General features: G+C 50.5%; 6 protein-coding genes across 6 annotated transcripts, besides 14 other annotated features; 2 read left to right on the top strand and 4 right to left on the bottom strand.

Annotated features, from left to right (window-relative positions):
• Nucleotides 1-356: 356 nt before the first annotated feature.
• Nucleotides 357-385: a microsatellite.
• Nucleotides 386-595: 210 nt separating this feature from the next.
• Nucleotides 596-625: a microsatellite.
• Nucleotides 626-1,084: 459 nt separating this feature from the next.
• Nucleotides 1,085-1,136: a microsatellite.
• Nucleotides 1,085-1,137: a microsatellite.
• Nucleotides 1,138-1,347: 210 nt separating this feature from the next.
• Nucleotides 1,348-1,374: a microsatellite.
• A 199-nt stretch (nt 1,375-1,573) lies between these two features.
• Nucleotides 1,574-2,671, bottom strand: ACLA_045500 (casein kinase II subunit beta; the record flags this gene model as incomplete). The annotated part of the gene is made up of 1 exon (XM_001271510.1): nt 1,574-2,671. The coding sequence occupies one exon, from the start codon at nt 2,669-2,671 to the stop codon at nt 1,574-1,576; it is 1,098 nt and encodes a 365-aa protein (XP_001271511.1).
• Nucleotides 2,445-2,492: a microsatellite.
• Nucleotides 2,672-3,797: 1,126 nt separating the features above from the next.
• On the bottom strand, nt 3,798-6,573 carry ACLA_045510 (transcription factor domain-containing protein; the record flags this gene model as incomplete). Its single annotated transcript, XM_001271511.1, has 6 exons — nt 3,798-4,766; nt 4,832-5,083; nt 5,135-5,876; nt 5,940-5,985; nt 6,072-6,148; nt 6,260-6,573. 6 exons carry the CDS (start codon nt 6,571-6,573, stop codon nt 3,798-3,800), a joined length of 2,400 nt encoding a protein of 799 aa, XP_001271512.1.
• Nucleotides 6,574-6,748: 175 nt separating this feature from the next.
• Nucleotides 6,749-8,775, bottom strand: ACLA_045520 (flavin-containing monooxygenase; the record flags this gene model as incomplete). The annotated part of the gene is made up of 4 exons (XM_001271512.1): nt 6,749-7,016; nt 7,106-7,514; nt 7,557-8,500; nt 8,555-8,775. 4 exons carry the CDS (start codon nt 8,773-8,775, stop codon nt 6,749-6,751), a joined length of 1,842 nt encoding a protein of 613 aa, XP_001271513.1.
• Nucleotides 7,065-7,095: a microsatellite.
• Nucleotides 7,065-7,100: a microsatellite.
• A 641-nt stretch (nt 8,776-9,416) lies between the features above and the next one.
• Nucleotides 9,417-9,461: a microsatellite.
• Nucleotides 9,420-9,461: a microsatellite.
• Nucleotides 9,428-9,458: a microsatellite.
• A 539-nt stretch (nt 9,462-10,000) lies between the features above and the next one.
• On the top strand, nt 10,001-11,059 carry ACLA_045530 (putative JmjC domain protein; the record flags this gene model as incomplete). Its single annotated transcript, XM_001271513.1, has 2 exons — nt 10,001-10,987; nt 11,039-11,059. 2 exons carry the CDS (start codon nt 10,001-10,003, stop codon nt 11,057-11,059), a joined length of 1,008 nt encoding a protein of 335 aa, XP_001271514.1.
• A 248-nt stretch (nt 11,060-11,307) lies between these two features.
• Nucleotides 11,308-11,340: a microsatellite.
• A 20-nt stretch (nt 11,341-11,360) lies between these two features.
• On the top strand, nt 11,361-11,978 carry ACLA_045540 (uncharacterized protein; the record flags this gene model as incomplete). Its single annotated transcript, XM_001271514.1, has 1 exon — nt 11,361-11,978. One exon carries the CDS (start codon nt 11,361-11,363, stop codon nt 11,976-11,978), a length of 618 nt encoding a protein of 205 aa, XP_001271515.1.
• A 279-nt stretch (nt 11,979-12,257) lies between these two features.
• ACLA_045550 (putative general amino acid permease (Agp2)) lies at nt 12,258-14,700 on the bottom strand (the record flags this gene model as incomplete). Its single annotated transcript, XM_001271515.1, has 4 exons — nt 12,258-12,638; nt 12,710-13,445; nt 13,526-13,760; nt 14,373-14,700. 4 exons carry the CDS (start codon nt 14,698-14,700, stop codon nt 12,258-12,260), a joined length of 1,680 nt encoding a protein of 559 aa, XP_001271516.1.
• A 107-nt stretch (nt 14,701-14,807) lies between these two features.
• Nucleotides 14,808-14,840: a microsatellite.
• Nucleotides 14,808-14,841: a microsatellite.
• Nucleotides 14,842-17,394: the final 2,553 nt, after the last annotated feature.

A 17,394-nucleotide genomic window follows, 5' to 3' on the forward strand; every position in this document is an offset into this window, starting at 1 on the left:
GTTGGGACTTGGGACTTGGGAGGATGGGGTCTGGGTTTGGGTATGGCTATAGAGAATGGCGACTTCCTCTGACCAACAATTTGTCATCCATCCAGGCGATTAGCGAGAGAATGTACCGAAGCGGCTCAACTCGAACCCGCCAGTTTTCATTTCGAAACTCCGTACGCCTACAGCTAGAACCTCGACTCCCTCGCCAGTCGCCAGACTGAACTAACTTTGTCAGTTGTCACACTGCCCCCCCTCCTCCGTTGATCGTTCCCATTCACTCCACCACCTCCCCCCCCCCCGTTCCAAGATCCCAAAGTTTAAATTGGGTAAATGGTAAATGGCTTCCATCCTGAAGATTACGACGGGATTTCCGACTCCCGACTTCCGACTCCCGACTTGTGTCAGACTGTCAGACTGTCACTGTCGTGAGGGTCAAGAAAAAAAGAGTAAGAGTACAGACAGAGTAGGTAAGGTACTCCCGGAGACTACCTAATGACACTCACCAGTGACCAGTCACCACTCATAGGCTGCTTCGTCTAGAACGGTCCACCGTGTTATGTATCATGTACGGAGTATGTATGGGATCGGGGAGTACTCCGTAGACGAGTACCTACATACCTACCTACCTATCTACTTAGTGTGTCCCCTCCACGGCTACAGCCTACAGTGTCTCAGTCCCATGTGTCAGGGTTGAGTCTTGACGCCGGACATTTCTAATCGGCTTCTCGTGGACTCGGGAAGTGATCTACAGGAGTCGTTGAGTATATATCAACCGAACGCGGGTGACGCAGTGTGCATGCGGATGTAGCCGATTCTAGGAGTTGGATAAGGGGATGGCTTCAACGACTCTCTTCGTGGATAGTAAAGTAGCAGTATTGAGAGTGTCCCCCCCCCCCACCCCTTTCCCAGGAACAGACAATCGCCGAGTAATTTGTCGATCCAAAACATATCTAATATCTACTCCTGTAGATAGTGCTAAGAAATCTACCATGAACCGCAAGCGAGAGAGTTAAAAGTAGAGAACCGGACCATGTGATTTTCTTGTTTTTTCCCCTCTGATAGAATTACTATTCGCCAACTTGACAAGCTGTATGCCAGAAAGAAAGAAAGAAAGAAAGAAAGAAAGAAAGAAGGAAGGAAAGAAAGAAATGGATAAGAAACAAACGCAGGATAACACAGGAATCAACGACGACGCCTTGATGCAGGTCAAAGGAACTAGAGATAGCCAAGGATCGGAGGAAATCAATGAACCTTTTATGTTTTCCTTCCCCCCGGGAGATTAGAGTACTAGCCTTTTTCCCTTTGAGACCATGAATATGAATGAGATCTTCCCTATGAGTAGGGGTAGTCTTGAGACGTTCTCTCTCTCTCTCTCTCTCTTTTTCTACCCACCTCACGGACACACTCACACAAAACATCAGTAGATATGAACCAAAGTGGAATAAGAAAACTAAATAGAACAAGCAAAAGGAATCAACATTGGAGCAATACATTCCCTATCCACATCCATCGACAAAGCACAAGTGACATACTCTGGATGAAAAAAAAAAAAAAAAAACTCCTACTTCCCCCAGTTCCTCATCAATCAGCCTTCCGCCCCGTTGATGCTCATCTGGTCAGGATGCTGCCGACGTCTCCGCATGGGCGCCTTCTTCCGTGCTGCAATCGCCGCAGCGCTCTGTGCTGTCCCCGGCGTAGTGCCCATTTCTGAATCGCCGTCGTTGGGGCCAGTGCCGTGGACGGCCTGGTACCGCGCCATCTCATCCAGATCACGGATATCCGTGGGTTTCATCCGCAGCCACTTCATGCGCGGACCGGCCCTGGAGCGCTCCGAGACGCGGAACCCGTAGATCTTCGACTCGTAGATCCGCCCGGCGCCCAGGCCCGGGCAGAAACTGATGGTGCGCATGCCGTTGATCTCGGCCGGCTGGTTCTGCGGCGTGCCCTCCGGCATCCCGCGGTTGGCCCCAGCTGTCAGAGACCCGGACGCGCGGGACTGGATGTTGGCGTGTGCGGCGGAGTGCGAGGACACGGGGGCGTCGAGACGCGGCGAGATGTCCAGGTCGGGGAAGGTCATGAAGAAAAGACACCCGAACGTGGTCCCGAAGAAGGCGCCGTCAACCGAGTGGAACCGGCTGTTGGGGGGAGTGTACAGATCCTGGCAGCTGGGGCAGAACAGCTTCACCGTCTCTTGACCGGGGGTGTCGGAGCAGCCCACCGGCAGAACCTTGCACCCGGTGCAGTAGGCGCGCGGGCAGGTGCCGAAATGCTGCATCTCGTACTTCTCGAGCATCTGCTGGATACCCGGCCGCGAGGTGATGTACCGCTGGTGGATCAGGCCATACAGCAGTTCCGCCGAGCTCTCAATCACACTCAGGTCGCTGGCCACCCGGGTGTGCCGCCGGTCGCCCGCTCTGCGGTAACCGGGCGGTCTCTCGTCGCCCAGGATCTCGTCATCCTCATCCTCCTCTTCCTCTTCCTCCTCCTCGTCTTCGTCATCCTCCGGCTCCACGTCCAGGATCATCTCCAGCGCCTCCTTGTACATGGGCACCTGCGACTGCAGCCCGGTGAGATTGAAGTCATCCTCAATAAAGTCCTCCGACACCTCGGCGAAGAACTCGTGGCCCATCAGCGAGCAGAACGAGGAGATCCAGGACTCCGGGGCCCCTTCCGAAGACGACATGTCGAACGAGCCGGACTCTGAGGACGATGAGGCCGTTGATTCAGACAGTTGACGCAGATCCAGCCTGTCCAGGCCGTCGGCCAACGCCGAACCTGTCTCTCTCGACACGTTGCCGAGGTAACGACGGGGTAGAGAAAAGGGGAAAGGGAGTCGATCGATCGAAGACGACAGCGGCCGTGCTCTTCGCTTTTATGCCTCCACGCGAAGCCGATCGGGCACAGATGTCGAGCCCGAGTTGTCCTGCTAGACCAAGGAACAAGAAGGGGAGGGGAGGGGGGGGGCGCCAAATAGCAATGGGCCGTATCTAGGCCTGGAAGTCTGCCGTCGAGATTTCGAAAGTGAAGGTTGTTAAAAAAAGAAAAAAAAAATTCGCCGATTCGTTTACTTGGCTCGAAGGGTCATGACAATGTGCGGGATGTCGGGATTCGTTGTGCGATGAGGAAGCGTTGACGCGATGGCGCTTGAAGGTGGAATTTCCCCCACTAACACAATCAATCCTTTGTCTCTTCACACAGAGGTCGAGGGCATCCAGTAAATTCCTGGTGGCAACTCCAAAGTATCAATCCAAACGAGCTCCAGACGCAGCGATCGACGAGAGTAATTCTCACAGCGTCCGACGACGCCAGATAGCTCTGGTCTTCTTTTCTCGTGCAGTGGTCGATCGACGGAGTCGAGAGGGGGTTCCGAGTTTAGGCTCGTGGGGCGGTGGGAAAAAAACGAAGTTGCTGTGGTTGTGAGGTTTCGCGACTGTTGGTGGGGAATTCTGGTCGGTGGGAAGTCAGGATAACGAGGATAACAATTCTTCTGCGTCGTTCAAACTGATGGTCATTGCACGATAATCAGCTTGGCCGTCCATCTGGTTGTGCCGCTGGTCAATGCGAGGGAGAGTCAAAGTCAGACAGCGCAATGGCTGGATACAAATCACGTGACAATATCCATCCTGAAGGTTTTATATCTACAGAAACGCAGAACAGATACTAGACAGATATGTATCTGCATCATGGTGATCGACTTGACTGTCGACGTGGTAAGCTTCTGCAAGATATGATAATGCTAATCAACCTCGCCGGCGCAATGATCATAATGTATACATGCTATATATAATGCCAGCACTTACGTACTAATATCAGAACAGCTCTCTGATAACCCGTGAAAGCTCTCCCTCATCACCAAAAACGCCCGATAATCCCTCACCCGTATTCTGGATCTCGCCATCATGGCCCACAAACCCATTGATGCCTTCGGCGCCGGTGCCGGATGTAATGAAATTGCTGAATCCTCCGACAGCCTCAAACAGGTTGGTGAGCTCATGGCTCATCTGCAACCCGTTCAAGGGGCTATTGCCCAGCTCGTTCACCCCATTCATGGGGCCGTAGACCGACAGATCCTCGATGGGGTGACCGGCCAGGCCAGCCATGGCCACGGCCGCTGTCGAATGTGGGTCGTTTGAATCCGATCCAAAGGGGCGCGCCAGCACACCCAGCCGCTCTCCAATCATCCGAAGGCCTTTGATCGTCTTCCACAGTCTCTTTGACACATAGGATTTGGTGCTGAAGCCATTGATGAGATCGAGAGCCATGTAGAACTCGTCCCGTACCTGTCGGTTGAATTCATTCGGCGCATGGCATACGGCAAGGAAAAGCACCGCGAGAGCAGCTACAAGAAAGTAGTTGAAAGTGATCTGCTGGCTCCGGTAGATGTCGGAAGTATGATTGAGCTGGGTGAGCACTCGGACCGTGTCCTTGGCAACGTCCACTACGGTTTGGGCGTGGCCTTTGTCTTCTGCAATGCTCGCCGATGAATGTAGTACTGGCCGATAAATTAGGATCCGAAGTTGGCTCATGCGCAGATATAGGAGGACTCGCAACCGCCGCAAGCCTCGGCTTGCCGACTCGACGTGTTTTGGAGATTCGCCAGGATAAAATCTCAATGCATCCGGAACTTGCTTATACCACTGGAGGACCTGGTAGTCCAAATAACCAATTTCGTCTCTCCGTACATCTGTCGTACCCTCCGAACCAAGTCCGGAGTACCAGATCTTTGAGCTGATGCGGTTATAGGACACCATACACCTCAAATAAGGTAACGATGCAACCTGGCTACGTTAGTGAATGGACGGGGGGGGGGGCAAAAAAGGACCTTCTGTCCAACAAGACTTACCGGCTCAGGTAGATTCGGATCAATATCCTCGTCCTGAATCACAAAGGGTAGACCTGTGCCGAGGCTCCAACGTCTATCCAGGCTGTAGATTGTCCAGAAGATCCGGGTCACATCAGACCACTGATCTTCATTCGGAAAGGATTTCATCAACGCCTCCCGTCGGTGTAGTCCCAGCTCAAGGCACATCCGTGCGGCGAGACCAATCACACGGTAGGCCATGGCGTCATCATCCGTGTGGAAATGATACGTCGCCTATAACGAGGTCAGAAAGGGGAAAGGGTACTGCGCTCATGTGACACATACCATCATGCCAAAGAGTTGGATGGTCTTAACGTCAAGCGGGCCCCAAAGCTTCGCTTCAATGACAGGCTTGACACTCATGTATAATCGTTGGCCCAGTTCACTCTGCCCGCTTCCTTCCACGATCAATGTGATAGCGAGGATCATCTTCAGAAGATTTGTGTTGTCATCATGAAAGGCATCCGAGCCTGGGTGGGCTCGCTGCGTAAACCCAGTCCGCATCGCCGCCTCCATAAACGTATAAAGCAGGTTCACTTGGTGGGTCACCTTTTCGATGTCGACGAGTGGATACATAATACCAACCTCCTCCTCGTAGACATGACATAGTCGTATAGCCTCCTCTCGTTTGATTGCCCATATTGGATCTTTGGTTGGATGTATGGGGTGTGCGAACACCGCGTGCTGGGCTGGCGGTGAGCCGGCTGGCGTGGCATGTGCTGTTATCAGGTCGTCGTTGATGACTTCTTCGGCCGGTGCAATGCCCATATTTTGAAGACTGGATCTGGCGACATCGAAGTTGAAAGCCGAACTGGTGGGTCCGTGGAAGCGAGGGTGTCGCATACGAGGCCGGACGGGAGCCGTGTGGATTGGGGTGAAAACCGACTGTGAGCCATCTCGAGAGAGATTCTCGAGATTTGGTGAGTCGAGGGACGATTTATGGCTGCGAAGGTCATTGAGGCTAGTGAACAGATTGTTCACTTGGTCCTGGAGGTTTGTGATCTGATCTTTCATCGACCGGAACTCCCTGATCATGGAAAAATAGTAACGTTAGTCTCCAGTCGTTGAGTTTAGAACAAGAGAGGCATACTCAGAGTCCTTGAAGTTATTATTGCAGCAATTGGGCGCATATCGACCTATGGCAACAGAGTTATTACAACAACGTAAGGGATGAGGACGACAAGATATATGACATCTGCTTTGGACATATGAAAGCACTAACATTCCAGATTTAGATGGCCGCAGCGTTGGCAGGGCACCTGGCCATTGCACTTGATCTTGCGCCGTTTGCATTCATTACTAGAGCCACAGACCCGCTGTTAGCGAAGTCGAACCAGCCTCATCATGATCAAGTGCTAACGCTAGTCGATGATCCCTGATGAAATAGAATGGGGATATTCGGGATCATACCAGGCAATGGATATGTAGCGATTCCGCTTGGTGCGCGTATGAGTTCCGTTGGTCTGTTCCGCTTTCCTCTTTGCACTCTCTTCACCCAGGGTGGCATCCTGTTCTGGATTCCCAGCCTGAGGGGTGGTAATATCAAGCTGCGACGACTCAGAAGCCATGATAGACACTCCCAGTAGGGGCTGATCAGGCTGTTGGGTGCAGTCGAAGGCAGAGAGAAGTGCGGAGAGATTCCTCAGCAGTGGTCTTGGCGGGCTGGGAATACTGCGCGGGGGTTCCGTCTCCCCAGAATGCACAGGGCCAATCATTGTATTCATAGTATCGGTGTCACGCTGCTACTAGATAAGTAAGGTACCTAGGTATTAATATTGGATATAAGTGATAGTGATGATAAATTCGAGAATATTGATATAGACAGATAGATAGAGTAAGTAACACTATGCAGAATCGACACTGAAAACAAAAGCTCAAAAATTTACAACACTACTACCCTTATGAGAGCATCCGATGAACATGCAGCAAACCATCTCGAATACCCGTAATTATCGAGCCTCGGAGACCAACAGCCAACTGAATCAATAGATTGATATCCTGCGGACGCTTCGTCAACCAGAACAAACCGGTAGCGATTGCCAACAGGGCTACCTTCTTGAGCCCAGATCGAACCCTCTGAGCTGCGAGACCTTTCGGAGTGTATCTGGCAGTCCAGTGGTGCCACACAGGGAATGTGCATCTGAAGTAGTAGTCGATCTGGGTGAACCTATAGAGAAACACCAAGTCAGTTATTGATATAGACAGGTAGTCACTTGAGAGAGAGAGAGAGAGAGAGAGAGAGAGAGAAAGACTGACGGATAGGTGGATGAATTCCAACCCTCATCGGACTGATACCAGCTTGTGCAGGCGCCTCGTCGGAACACGGTGCTTTGAAGACTCTTTTGGACCTTATCGGTCCATCGCCGCTCGGCCTCTTCCGTCACCTCAAAGGTACTGACGTGCCCGTCCAGAATGGGTTTGATAAAGTTCAGCGAGTAGTTGATGGCATTCTCGATCGCGAAAATCACACTTGTGTGACCTGTCGCGGTATTGGGGCCAAAGGAAAGAAAGAGATTCGGCATGTGATCCATGGCAATGCCTAAGTACGCCTGTGCTCCTCCGCGCTCCTCCCAGATCTCGTCTAGCGTTCGGCCGCCCCTGCCGACGACTCGCAGGGGATGAAGCCATTTATTGGTCTCGTATCCGTTGGCCAGAATAATAACATCTGCCGGTACCTGTTTCACTTCATTTGTCGCATCCTTGTTACCTGGAGGATAGACTTTTCCTGGTCCTAACGTCACGCCTTTGGCCTGTACGCTAGCCAGGGGCATCGTCGTCAGTTCAAAGTTGGGCGCATGTATACTGTCAAAGTAGTGCGATTCGACAATTCGCCGCTTGCAACCGAGGCTGTAGTTGGGCGTCAGGATCTCGTGATACTTCTCGGGTGCATTACTGTGCATGTGCTCCAGGAACTCCCTCTCCAGTTTGGATCGAAGCCGCCGGGCAAGACCGTTGTCCTTGAAGATCCTGATAAAATCCCACTCCAGCCGAAAGAACAACAAAGCTCTTGCGCTGAACGTGAGACCCGGGACATTCCTGAAAAGTGACGGCGTATATTTCTCCCATTTATCAAGTGCATCGACTGACAAAAATTCTGCCATAAACCATGGAGGGGACCTCATGAGCTGCGTGACGGACTTGACTTTCGACTCTGGTCTGGTGAGCACAGGTACGACCTGCGCGGCACTGCAGCCAGAGCCAACAACGACCACGTTCTTCCCTTCCAGGTCAATATCCTCCTTCCACCGAGCAGTGTGAACCACTCTACCCTCAAAAGTCTCGATCCCTGGAATGTTCTTTGGCCATGTCTTTGGCTCCACCAGGCAGCCCACACCGCTGACAACAATTTTGGCTCGCACAACCTCAGTCTTGACATACACGCTGCGCTCGCCCTCTCGAATCACTAGGGCATCTCGTTCCTCCTGGGACAAGTCCCCGGTGCCAGGAACGAGGTGGGACAGTGTAACTTCCCACTCTTCAGCACCTTCCAGCCAGCGCATTTCTTTCACGTCGGTGTTGAGCTGGATCTTGTCGACGATGGCAAATTTCTCGCAAACATCGGCCAGGTACTGAGCGATCTCTGGACCAGGAGGGCGCAGCGTGGTCCAGTCTTTCTTTGGAGCGAACGAGAACGAGTATAGTAGGGCCGGTCTATAGGCTTCAGGTTGAGATAGGAGCTTTCAAAGAGTGATACAGCGCACATACACATCACAAGCTACCCCCGGGTAGCGGTTGCTCCACCAAGTCCCTCCAATGCCCGACTGCCTTTCGAAGATTCTAAACTGATCGAAGCCCAGCGCCTCTTTCAGCCGACATCCAGTGGCGATTCCGGACTCGCCTGCCCCAATCGCCAGGACAGGATAGTACGTGTGGGCATCTTTACCGTATATATGACGGTTATGGATTTTCGCTACCGAAGAAATCATGCTTTCTTTTCGGGGTGTGTTGAGGGTAGGATCAATTAGCAGGTCCAGCGGTCCAACAGCATATTCATACCAGGAAGGAAGGATAGATAAACAGTAATAAGGGTAGTAAAGGAAGAGAGGCCATAGCGAGTATAGAGCCTGATACTACTTTAGTGTCCTATATATACGGGGCCAGTGGGTTAGCCCAGCAAAAACATTTCTGCACAAGTTTTTCAGTTCGTATAACTATTTTTTGCTCAGTGTTCACAAATGAGAATTGGCCGGCTAGCATGGTCTACGGAGTACATACTGCATAGGCAGTAAGTGAGGGAATCGGTAGGTCTAGCTGCAGCGCCTCGGCTCTTTGACGACTGAAGGATTGGAGGACAGAGTGTGACCCGAGGGAGCTCCGTGTCGCGCGGGATCGTACTTATGATCCGACATGCATGAGCAACATGACCCCTGTCGAATCCGGAGGGGAGATCGATGAAAAAGACTTGAGATGAGTGCTTTGCCGATGAGATGGTCCATCTTGTCGCAATCAAGTGAGAAAGTCGGTAGATATGCATTGTGATCATCTATCCCCAGTTCTCCACATAGAAAACGGGGTCCGGTCCGTAAGTTGGAGATGGAGATGGAAATGGTGGAAGTAGGGGTGAAAATCAAAATATCAAAATGTCAAATGTCAAATGTCAGAATGTCAAAATGACATGTCATTTTGATCTTTTTTCCTGACAAGGTACTGGAATCAGGTGACAGAGTACTCTATATAACCTGATTGGTTGAGTTTTGAAATGCTTCTCTCCTAGTATACTAAGTTATAGGATGGTATCTACTTCTTTCACATGATATTTACCATTTGTTAGGAAAATAATAGCTTGTCATTTGACATTTTTGAAATTTTGGCTGGATTCTTGACATACTCTGTACGGAGTACACCACCCCTATATTTTTTACCGTGGAAGAGCGATGGCCGCGGGTCAACAGAGAACGGCAGCGGAACTGGCGTACTATGTAGTATGTACTTAGGTAGGATGGGGCTGGTAGGATGGATCCACTGCGCCTACGGAGTACAATGTCAATAGCTCCGTCCGTTAGTCCAGTGCCAATTTTCAGACATCGAACTGTTCATTAAAGGCAGCGCCTTAGGTCTGACAGAAGATAAAAAATTAAAAAAAAATCGCTTATCATAAGGATCAATTAATCTCTCTTCAAGCATAGTAACTGCTTGGAATAATTGTTCTGAATGAAGGTTCAGCGATGGTCCTTCTCTCATCATAACGTGCGGGTGTCGACTCGACCGTCATGTGTCGCTCTTCTCTCCAATGCTTTCAGCAACACATCCAGATCCCTGTCCAGCTCCACAGACAGCCCAGTGGTATCTGCGACACCAGAAAGCCAATACCGCCCTCTAGAATATCTCCAAGATGCCCGGATAGAAGTGTTCCGCGAGAGGTACTTCCGACCAGAAATTCCCGTTCTCTTCCCCCGCGGACACTTTCGCGACGTCCCAGCCTTTGAGCGATGGTTCCAACCGTCACCCTCCCCAGACTGCAAGATCGCCCAATTGAACACGAAGTATCTGGAAGAAAATGCCAGTGATGCGCTCGTCCCGCTCGAACTCACGCAGTTCTCCCTTGAGCCACCATCCAAAGCCAACGAGCTCAGCTTCCGGCAGTTCCACGCTCCGTTGACCTTGTTCCTGGAATGGATGCGCACAGCAGAGAGCCAGCCGCAGAGAGCCCGATTATACCTGGCGCAATGCCAGCTGCTCGATCTTCCATCCGTGCTTCGGGCCGATTTCCCCACGCCCGAGGTTGTTCTACAAGCAGACAAAGGCGACCTCTATGATACGAACGTATGGATCGGCCATCCGCCCACGTACACGCCTTTACACCGTGACCCGAATCCGAACCTCTTCGTCCAGCTTGCTGGGCGCAAGGTGGTCCGTTTGTTGCCTCCAGATGCCGGACAGAGGGTATTCGCATCGGTCAGGCGGCGTTTGGGTCGGAGCGGGAACCGCGAGGCGGCTGTCTTTCGGGGGGAGGAGATGATGCAGGGGCAGGAGAGGGCGCTGTTGGAACAGGCGGTGTGGAGCGATGTTGGCCTGGGTGATGCTGGAACCGGGACGGATGGAGGGTATGAAGCGAGATTAGAAGCCGGCGATGGGCTATTTATCCCGAAAGGATGGTGGCATAGTATCAAGGGAGTGGGAGAAGGTGTCACTGCATCGGTAAGTGCCTATCCTCTTTTGAAGTATTGCTCGCTCCTAACCCGATTCCAGGTCAATTGGTGGTTTCGGTGACTCTGAGCCATCCGTTCAGTCGTAGTGTACCAACAACATGGACTGTAGAATTGTACTATAATCGATATTTTATTTTCATTGTGCCCATATGCTTTCAGGAATATATATATAATGTTAGAATGTTGTTGGTGAAGAGGCCCCAAAACAATAAGCTCACTCACTCAACCTCAACCCGTCGCACAACATCCTTCTAGAACCCTCTCGGTGCCACAACTTCAGAGCCCGCAAACCACCAAAACGTCCTCCCCCTCATCTCATCTCATTTCATCTCATCTCACCTCGACCATCCACCTTTGCAGACATGTACATGTCTCTCAAGGTCCTATCCCGCGCAACCCTCCTGCATCTCAGCCTCAACCCGCTCCTCTCCCTCGCTGCGCGCGCATCCACATCCACATCCACAATCGCAACCGCAACCGCCTTCGCGACAACCTCACCACACCTCCGCTCCTTCTCAGCGCTCTACCCACTCTGTCCATCCTACAACCTCTACCAAACAACGCCCTCGCAAGCACAATCACAATCACAATCGCACATCCACAACCAAGAACACCCTTTCTCCACATCCGCGCCCATGTCCGCCGAGTCCAGCACACCCTCCCAGCCTCAATCTCAACCTGAGAAGCAAGAACAAGAACGAGAACAAGAACGGAATCAAAACCCCCCGCCCCTCGCCCTCCCCGACGTCTCGTCCGCCGAACAAGTTACGCAGATCGATCTGAGCGCCGGCGACTCGACCGTCAAGCTCGATGCGCTGGGCCCGCTGGTCGTGAACCAGGATGGCTCGTTGTCGCGGATCGGGAACTGGGCGCAGATGACCGAGGTCGAGAAGCGGAATACATTGCGGATACTGGGGAAGCGGAACCAGGCGCGGTTGAAGGCGTTGAGAGAGGCTGGGGTGGGAGACGAGGGGAACTAATTTTGAGGGGGGGGTTTTAGGATATGGTGTAGAGGGGGCTTGGTGGGTTGAATACGTGAAATTGAAATGTACATATACGCGTCTGACATATACTAGTTTTCATTCATTCTCATGGCATATAAATGGTGTATATTATATACAATCTAGCAGATTTTCTAGTAGGGAAAAAAAAATGACCAATTAAGCAAAGAGCCAGTCGCCAAACCTCGAGAGCGCGTTGCTGAGCACAAGATCGTTAGCTTTCCCCACGTCTACACTCAACTCAAGATTAAATCATTCTTACCTCGGTTTTTCCGGGATATAATTCCTCTCGTACTCTGCAAGCTCGTCCAATCCCGTCACCAGATCGACTTCCTCCGGCTTCCTGAATTTGGTGCGGTGGACAATCTTCCACACAATGTAGATGAGCGGAAACACTCCGATCATCGTGTAGGAGAAGAGAAAAGTGGGCACATCCCAATTCCCGGGGAGGAAGACCGTATAGCCACCCACAAAAGCCATGACGGTTGTCGAAACCAGAGCAATATAGGCAGGGTACGGCTGCCACCAGCTCCTGTACGGAAGCGATTCCCGCGGAATGCCCTGTACTATCATGGCTTTGCGAAACCGAGTGTAGGTGAAGGTGATGACGGTGAAATTGATGAGTTGCGATGCAGTGACCTGCTCGGCGTTAGCCCGGGGGGCCCATTTCGTTCCAAAAATCAGAGTGCAGATGAAGGTGTAGTACGTACGAGATTGACAAACCAGTCCAAGACCACGGATGCGCCATTCGACACTTGAAGGAACGCAAGAAGTGCAATCAACATGACAATCCCCACACAGTAGATCGGCACGCCCTGTTTGGTGCACCGGGTAAAGACCCGCGGCGCCTTGCCGTCCAGAGCAAGCCCATACAAACTTCGACTGGCGCAATATACGTAGCTGTTTCCGGCGCTGAATGCGGCCAGCAGAACCACGCCGTTGACGATATGTGGGAGGATAGGGATCCCCAGCCGGTCCATGGCGATCACATACGGGGACGCAGCTGCGCCAGGCAGGCCGTTGGCGAATGCGTCGGTCATGGTCTGATCATTGTAGGGAACGAGGATGCCGACACATAAGACTCCCAGAACGAAGAAAGCCATGAGTCGATAGAAGATAGTGTTGTATGTCCTAGGCAAGACAGCGCGAGGACTGACCGTTTCTCCAGCAGCCATGGACACATAATCGGGCCCTGCAATCGTGAAACTGGCCTGGATGAGACACGCAAGAAATCCCAGCCACCGGCCAAGATCATCATGCTTGTAATATTCTGCAAAGGCGCCCGGGTTCTTCCAGTATCGGAAACCGAAACGGTCTCCTTTCGGGTTCCCGCCTAACATCACGATAAACGTGAAGATGATCAATCCCACGCTCAGTAAGACCTTGGACAAAGCAAGCCAGAATTCTGATTCGCCGTACCATTGCACGGCAAAGACATTGAGGAGTCTATTGTACAAGAAAATCAATATCCACGTGGTCTGCGGGCAAGCCGGGCGGAGCAGAGATCACAAAGGGCAGGAACATACATGTAAAGGACAAAGACGATGGCAATTATGCCGCTGACTGGAACCGCGTCGCTCCAGTAATTGATGATAATGTTACACGCGGTGATCTCGAAGGGGACCAAAGCAGCCTGGAAGACAAAGAAGTTGTAACCGGCTGCAACACCGAAGGCTTCATCAACATAACGGCTGGCGAATCGAATAAAGGGTGACGAAATGGGCAGGTAGGTAACCATCTCTGCTAGACCTAGATTGTAACCTGCATTTAGTATAGACTACATATCCAAGGAGCCGCGATGGAAAAAAGATCCACGAGGATGGTGCATAGGACTGGTAAAGGAAGAACACAACCGGGAATTGGCGCTTCTGGGCAATTCAGTCGTACGCATAGAAAGATGCTATGGGGTGGCAGTTTGCTGGGGGCATTGCGAGGGGATAGGAAGTTCAAGAACTTGGGATTGGGAGAATTGCGTACAAACAGTGATAGCCAAAATGACGAAACACCTAGAAGGGAGATATGTATAAGATTCCATGGCTTTGAAAAAGAGAATGAGGATATCGTGGTATGGGGAGATGGGTGTGCGAAGGAGGAGCTCCGCTGTCCTGTAGCGCAAATCTCGACAAGCAAGCCGATATTTGCGCTCTCTGCGTTACAGTTCAACAACCCATTCATTCTGTCGGATTCTCTTGTGCTGCAATCCCGATCAAAGTGAACTTATCGTTTTGTCTGACGCAAAAAAAACCCCCCCCCCCCACCCGTGTCGAGACACCAAAGGTGCGCAACCTCGTCGCGGCACAGAGCTTAGGGAAGAGGATGCGATATACCACTGGAGCACCTGAACTCACCATAGGAAAAATGCTATAAACAAACTACCAGGACCACCTTTGGCCAAGCTTTTACCGATCTGGACATAGAGAACTGTCCCGATACTACCACCGATACCGATCAACTGGATATGTCTGGGCTTGAGCTTCCGGTGAGTATGGTCGTAGGTTGGGTTAGACGATTCATCCGCAATTGATTCTTCGCTGTCCTCAATGATAGTCGCCTTTTCAGGATAAGCGGAGGGGCTGCCATTTCGTTTAGTCAAGTTATCCGTTGCCAATTCGAAGTCGCTCGTTGTGGTGTGGGGAGGAGATTTATCACTGTTGATAGCCGTTGGTGGCGTCTGATAGACGTCGGGGTTGGAGTTCGACATAGTGGACGACCAGTGACAGCGGGTTTTTTTCTGTCTCCCTGCGATATTTCGAAAGCATGGGAGGTAATCAAAAGAGAGGAAGGAGTCACAAGAAGTTATACTGTTCCAAAAAAAAAAAAAAAAAAAAAAAAAAAAAAAAAAGGCTAAACGAAGCGATAGAAAAAAGCCAAGAAGAAAAAATATAAAAATAAAAGCAGCCCACTAAGACAGAGCCGGCATTGGAGCAGTACGGAGTACTACTGTAGTAGTCAGTAGTCAGTAGTCAGTCGCAGTTACATAGCAGTAACAGGACAGTCGATCTGGTTGAATTAGGAATCCCTCTATTATCTCTATGATCTCATCTGATGCTGAGAATTCATAGGTAGCTTTTGGAGATTGTCAGATGAGACTCGATGGCAGCCCTGCAGTGATACATCACTCATTGCTTCATGAGTCCTATTGAGCAAAAGAAACTACGGGCGCCAAGGCTATTGCACTTCTCATTCTAGTAGGTGAAGCAGTGCTAGGTGCCCTGAAGTCGTGCGATTAGGGTGAGAGGGTGACCAGTGTGGGAGGTGAGGGTTGCGCAACACTTACCTTGGTCACACTGAGTGGGCGATTAGGATGTTGATTGATAGTCCCTTTCAATCAGAAAATACCGATAGAGGCTACATGCAAATGCTAGGAAGACGTTGGAGATTGATGGTTGTTCATCCAGCTTGGTTTTATGATTTGCCTATCAAGATTTAAGAGGCTGTTAATTAATTGATGGCTTCGCTGGAATGTTTGCCGAGGTTCAGCCAGGAGAACCAGAGATCATTGGGGGGGTATCTCTCTTATGTTGATTCAGGGAGAAACAGAATAATAAAATATCACTCCAAGTTCAGTATCTACATGTCAATTCATACCAAAGCACATAAATAAGACAAAATGAATCCGTGATTGGTGAATTGCAAAATTACTTGGCGGGTTGACTTTTGGCTGTCACCTTATGGCCTAAGAAATCGACTACCGGATTAGGGCCAGTCACTACATCTATCTCGGCATTGGATTCGTAATAATAATAACCTCAATTTGACCCCGAGGATCGAAAAATGGACACGGAGATACTACCCCGGGGAACTGAACAAAAAGAAATGGAATATCACCTAAAGAAGGGTTTTGGACAATCTGCAGAGCAATAAATCAAGTATCATACAGAGTCATTTTGTCGTCCGCATTTGAACAAAGAATGACAACTGCATTTTCAAGCCATATTACATATTACATACATCGTATCAAATCGTCAATCATTATGATTCCAGTCAGTCGAGGATCACTTGGGATATCGGAGTAGATATGGCATTATCGGGATGACCACTCCCAAGCAAGTCCGCATCAGCCTTCTCCGCAATTCATGCTTCAAGTTTGTATAGATGAGTCCACATATGGAAGATGGGTTTCTCCTGTCTGATGGGAATGCTCTGTGCCCTCATGCGATGGCTTCTCCCCAAGCTCACTGGGCGGGAAGAAGGAATCGTTGTCTTCGAAATGGACGTAGTGGGATAGGTCAGAGTCCACGGGACCTGTCCTGCGGCGTATCCCATCATCGGAATTTTGGCTCGACTTGGGAGACGTGCGATCCGAAGATTGAGGGGGACCTGGGAGGGTTTGCGATGAATTCTCCTTGGAGGACATGTTCAATGCTGTGAAGAGCTGGAACAATATAGTGTCCTGAGATCGATGGCAGTAGTTCCTCACGACGTTTCGGTAAAGCTTGAACTGTTAAACTATGATGAACTGTCTCAAATCTGAGAGATAAACACTATCATAGTCACGAGCGCATGATTCTAGTAGCAAGAGAGAGGTAGAAGTTGTAGATGAAGCTGAGGTGCAGTCTCCCACGAGCTGACGTCATACCCACATGGACAATCTACATGGAATGCGCCTGGAGATGTCGCAGAAGGCTTCCTGCCATTTAGTTGTGTTCAAACGGCTGTGACATAGCCTACTAACCAAAAGAAATAGCAATCCTAGCTGGCATGGTCGTCAACTCTCTCCCAGTCTATAATAGGTCGCAGTGGAATGAAAGAGCTCAAATTAGACTGTCATTCCCTACAACATCATGGCTTCAGAGTATATGGCAGAGGCGAAACGAGACTACCATTTGCATATAGTTTAATCTTATCAGCATGACACTCTCTAGCTGGATGGTTCAATCAAGAGCAATGCACAGCTAGTTCGCTTCAGGGTCCCCCCGCATGTGGTCAGAAAGATTATCAGTAACAAAGTCGCTGATATATCTTATAAAGTCGATCTATTAAATTCAGGCAATACAGAACCAGGGAATTGGCCAAGGCATAGCCACTTTTATTGTGCTGTGATATGAGTCCTAGAAAACCGTTCGGACGATAGAAGAGTATTAAGAGCACTCATTCTGAACTTGGACTTTCTGCTGCTCCTCAGTAGGTATACTTGTCTATAACAACAAACCAATAGAATAGACTACAATGTGATTATCCTTACAAGCAAAAATATTAATATGACACCAATTACCATGCACAAGACCCACGGTTACGTCGGCTGCCGAGGTCCCCCGCCTGCCCCGCGCAGAGGAACTCGAAAGCTCTTTAGCTCTTGCGGGCTAAACTCGAACTTTCTCTGGCTCGAAATATCGCAGCATCATCTCCAACAACCCTCTCGGAATCGTCCAGGCAAGTCGCATATCCCGTCACA

The sequence above is a fragment of the Aspergillus clavatus genome, genomic scaffold, assembly GCF_000002715.2.
Source record: "Aspergillus clavatus NRRL 1 1099423829800 genomic scaffold, whole genome shotgun sequence".
Taxonomy (NCBI): Eukaryota; Fungi; Ascomycota; class Eurotiomycetes; order Eurotiales; family Aspergillaceae; genus Aspergillus; species Aspergillus clavatus.